A 3627-nucleotide genomic window follows, 5' to 3' on the forward strand; every position below is an offset into this window, starting at 1 on the left:
TTCCTTTGGAAGAATGAATATAGAAGTTCACAAAGTCTTACAAAATGCTCCTGGGAATGCCAAGTATACTTCTCCACTTATTCAAAAGCAAATTGCAAATATTCTTGGTAACAAAGTTAGAACTAAGATTCGGGAGGAAGTGGGAGATGCCAAGTTTTGCATCCTTGTTGATGAAGCGGTCGATGTATCTAATAGGGAACAAATGGCTATCATTCTTCGATTTGTTGATTGTGATGGGTTTATTAGAGAACGGTTTTTCAAAGTTATTAGTGTTGCGGACACTTGTTCTCAAACTCTAAAAGATGAGATTTCCAAAGTCCTTGCTCAATATGATCTTCAAGTATAAAATATGCGTGGCCAAGGATATGATGGTGCTAGTAATATGCAGGGTGAATTTAATGGTTTACAAGCTTTGTTTCATCAAGAGTGTCCATATGCATATTATGTGCATTGCTTTGCTCATCGGTTACAATTGACTTTAAATGCTGCAGCTAAAGGGGTGCATGATATTTGGGAGTTCTTTTCAACTCTAAATTTGATTGTAAATTTTGTTGATTCTTCTGCAAAACGACATTCAGTATTAAGAGCTATAAGAGAAGAAGAAATTGCAGATTTAGTAGCTGCAGGTGCACTTCAGACAGGTAGAGGGGCTAATCAGACTTGCACTTTGCAACGGGCAGGGGCTACTCGTTGGGGTTCACATCTTCGCTCTATTTCAAGTTTGATTAAATTATTTGGAGCTACCAAAACAACTCTTGCAGATTTGGTTGGTAATGGACCAAATAAAGTACAAGGAGAAGCAAGAGTGTAGGTAAGGCTATGAAGCGTTTTGATTTTGTGTTTTGCTTGATTTTGATGCATGATGTCATGAGGATTACTGACTTTCTTTGTCAGGCATTGCAAAAAAAAGCCATAGACATCTTGAATGCTCTAAATTTTCTTTCAATAACAAAATCAAAACTTCAAGATATAAGAGAAGATGGTTGGGATGATTTGATTATGAAGGTTGAATCATTTTGTTGTGAGCATGATATTATTATGCCGGATATGTCTGCTCCTTACAAGAAAGCTACAAGGGCTTGTGAACAAGGTATTACAAATGAGCATTATTATCGGGTCAATATACTAAATGCTGTGATAGACTTTCAGTTGGCAGAGCTGGATAGTAGATTTACAGATAATTCATTGGAGCTCCTTGTTCTTAGTGCTACATTCGATCCACGTGATAATTTTCGATCATTCAAATCTGAAGATGTTTGCAATTTTGCTTTGAAGTTTTATCCTCAAGATTTTACATCATATGATATGCTTGCTCTAGATATGGAGTGTGGGTTTTTTGTAACAGATATTCATAGGGATCCAAGATTTGCCAAGACAACTTCTGTGTCTGATTTATGTAGGCGGTTAGTTGAATCTAGAAAGTCATCATTCTTTCCTATGATTTATAGGTTGATTTGTCTTGTGTTGACTCTGCCAGTTTCTACAGCAACAACAGAGAGAGCATTTTCATCTATGAATATCATAAAAAGCAAACTTTGAAATAAGATTTAAGATGAGTTTCTTGATGACTTGATGGTTCTTTACATTGAAAAGGAGTACGCCGATAGTATTGATAATGATTCTGTGATTGCTGAGTTTGAAGTGAGTGGGCCTCGGAGAGTATGATTCAGTTAATTGTGGATTTATGCTTGTAACTTTTAATTTACGGGGTTTTGGTTTTATGTCCCCCCCATTGTATGTTTTGAATGAAAAAATAAAGGCGTGAGGATGAGCCTCCCACTGGGTTCCAAACCTCAAAAATATAGAAGTTCGTAAAATTTTTTATGTACTAAAAATTAGCCTAACCCATTTTTAGATCCTGGTTCCGCCACTGGAATAGGGTACACATATTTGCAGAAAATAGGGCATGGACACAAAACACAGTACACTCACATCAATACATCATCGTCTAAAGTCTAAACACACGGGTTATTGGATATCGTTATCCAATAATCATTACAAATAAGAACCAAGAGTCCTTGATCATTATTTGGTGACCATCCAACACTAATGGCCAACACCACAAAAACCACTATCAAGATAATTAAACCAAAAACGAGAAACAAAAACATCTGTTCAAATGTTTCAAATCCCAAATAATAATCCGTACTTTCGTAGGTATATATAGTTTCAAATCCCACTGTGTTTACCAATCTCAATCATATGATCATACAAGACTCACGACCATGGATTACGTTTGTGGCATAGGGTACACAAATTTGCACACAATATATAGGGCATTTGTTTCTCCTTACCACCAGTTCAAATAAAAGGAAAGTCTTTTCAAATTAATCATTATTGTGGTGACTATTTAACACAAATGGCCAACACCCAAAAACCACCATCCATGACATCTACCAAAAAAGACCAAAACTTCGATTCATTGTATCTACCAAGTATATATTTGTTTGCAAATTCAGATAGGACAAAATTTAAATATGAGATTAACTCGATATGTAGCTCTCATCCATAATAATATAATTATATTTTTTGTGGCTCATAATTTATTTTTATAACTATTAAATTTACTAAATCACTCTGATTTGATAAATTCACTTAACCACTCTAATTTGATAAGCACGACCGAATCATCAAAGTTTTCTATATAATCGTGGTAAACCAATTATAGAAAATTTTCAAATAAAGATGTCATTGTACTTTCATAGAAGAAGCGTGCCGTTGGTAAATCATGTTTTTTTTCTATGGTAATTATATCACTCAGGTGAAAATTCTAGTTAATTACTTATCAATTCATGATAATTCCAAGACTCACATTATGGAATAGGGTACACATATTTGCAGAAAATAGGGCATGGACACAAAACACAGTACTCTCACATCAATACATCATCGTCTAAAGTTTAGACACACGGGTTATTGGATATCGTTCTCCTTACTTTCACACACATACAATGTTACACTCCATATCCGATTTAACCTCTTTTACTATGTGTATATGAATTACGGTACGTTTTACCGTTCGCAGTTATCAATTTAGAATTTAGGGGGGGGGGGGGGGGGGTTAGAATATGACTTTTTGTTCGGGTCAAAATCTGAGAAAATTTTCTTCACGAAAGTTGTAGAGGATGTTAAACCGAGCGCGTGCATATGTGGTTCGTAAAAATCGGAGTTCTCATACGAAAGTTATAAGCGAAAATGTGAACGTTACTATTCATGGTAACTTTCTATATATATAGAAAGTTACTGTGGTAGATTTCCATTTCCGGAAATCTACCTTCTCTCTCCTCTCCCCCGAACTCTCTTCTTTCCCTTTCGGGTCCTTCTTCCTCCCTTCGATTCCGCGCATTCCGGCCACCAACCGGCGTGCAGCCGGCCACCACAAGAGCTCCTCCCTCCCCTCTGCACCCTAGTAGCCTTAGGTTGTGGCGATTTGGCTGAGAAACCTCGAATCAAAGCAAGGAAGTCCACGGGGGCAGTTTGAGCTTTCCGGCGATTCCACCGTTTCCGGCCGTCCCCGACCACCAAATCACCATCGAAGGTTCGGTTTTTGCCCAGGATTGTTTTGCCCCTAGCCTTGAGTCACGATATGCAGTGTGGAGGTCGAATCGACGATTTCAAATTCTAGGG

The 3627-nt window shown here is 37.2% G+C and overlaps 1 protein-coding gene across 1 annotated transcript; it reads left to right on the top strand.

The window, feature by feature from the left end:
- The first annotated feature begins 349 nt into the window (after positions 1-349).
- Positions 350-1539, top strand: LOC133730288 (uncharacterized). Its single transcript, XM_062157911.1, has 2 exons — positions 350-787; positions 895-1539. The coding sequence occupies exons 1-2, from the start codon at positions 350-352 to the stop codon at positions 1537-1539; spliced, it is 1083 nt and encodes a 360-aa protein (XP_062013895.1).
- The last annotated feature ends 2088 nt before the right edge of the window (positions 1540-3627 follow it).

The sequence above is a fragment of the Rosa rugosa genome, chromosome 2 (genome assembly GCF_958449725.1).
Source record: "Rosa rugosa chromosome 2, drRosRugo1.1, whole genome shotgun sequence".
In the NCBI taxonomy this organism is placed as follows: domain Eukaryota; kingdom Viridiplantae; phylum Streptophyta; class Magnoliopsida; order Rosales; family Rosaceae; genus Rosa; species Rosa rugosa.

Excerpts from the sequence above, each read along its gene's own strand:
- LOC133730288 (XM_062157911.1), top strand. The coding sequence starts at position 350 with ATGCGTGGCCAAGGATATGATGGTGCTAGTAATATGCAGGGTGAATTT. Across the intron at positions 788-894 it reads TTGGTAATGGACCAAATAAA|GCATTGCAAAAAAAAGCCAT; the intron begins GTACAAGGAGAA and ends TTTCTTTGTCAG.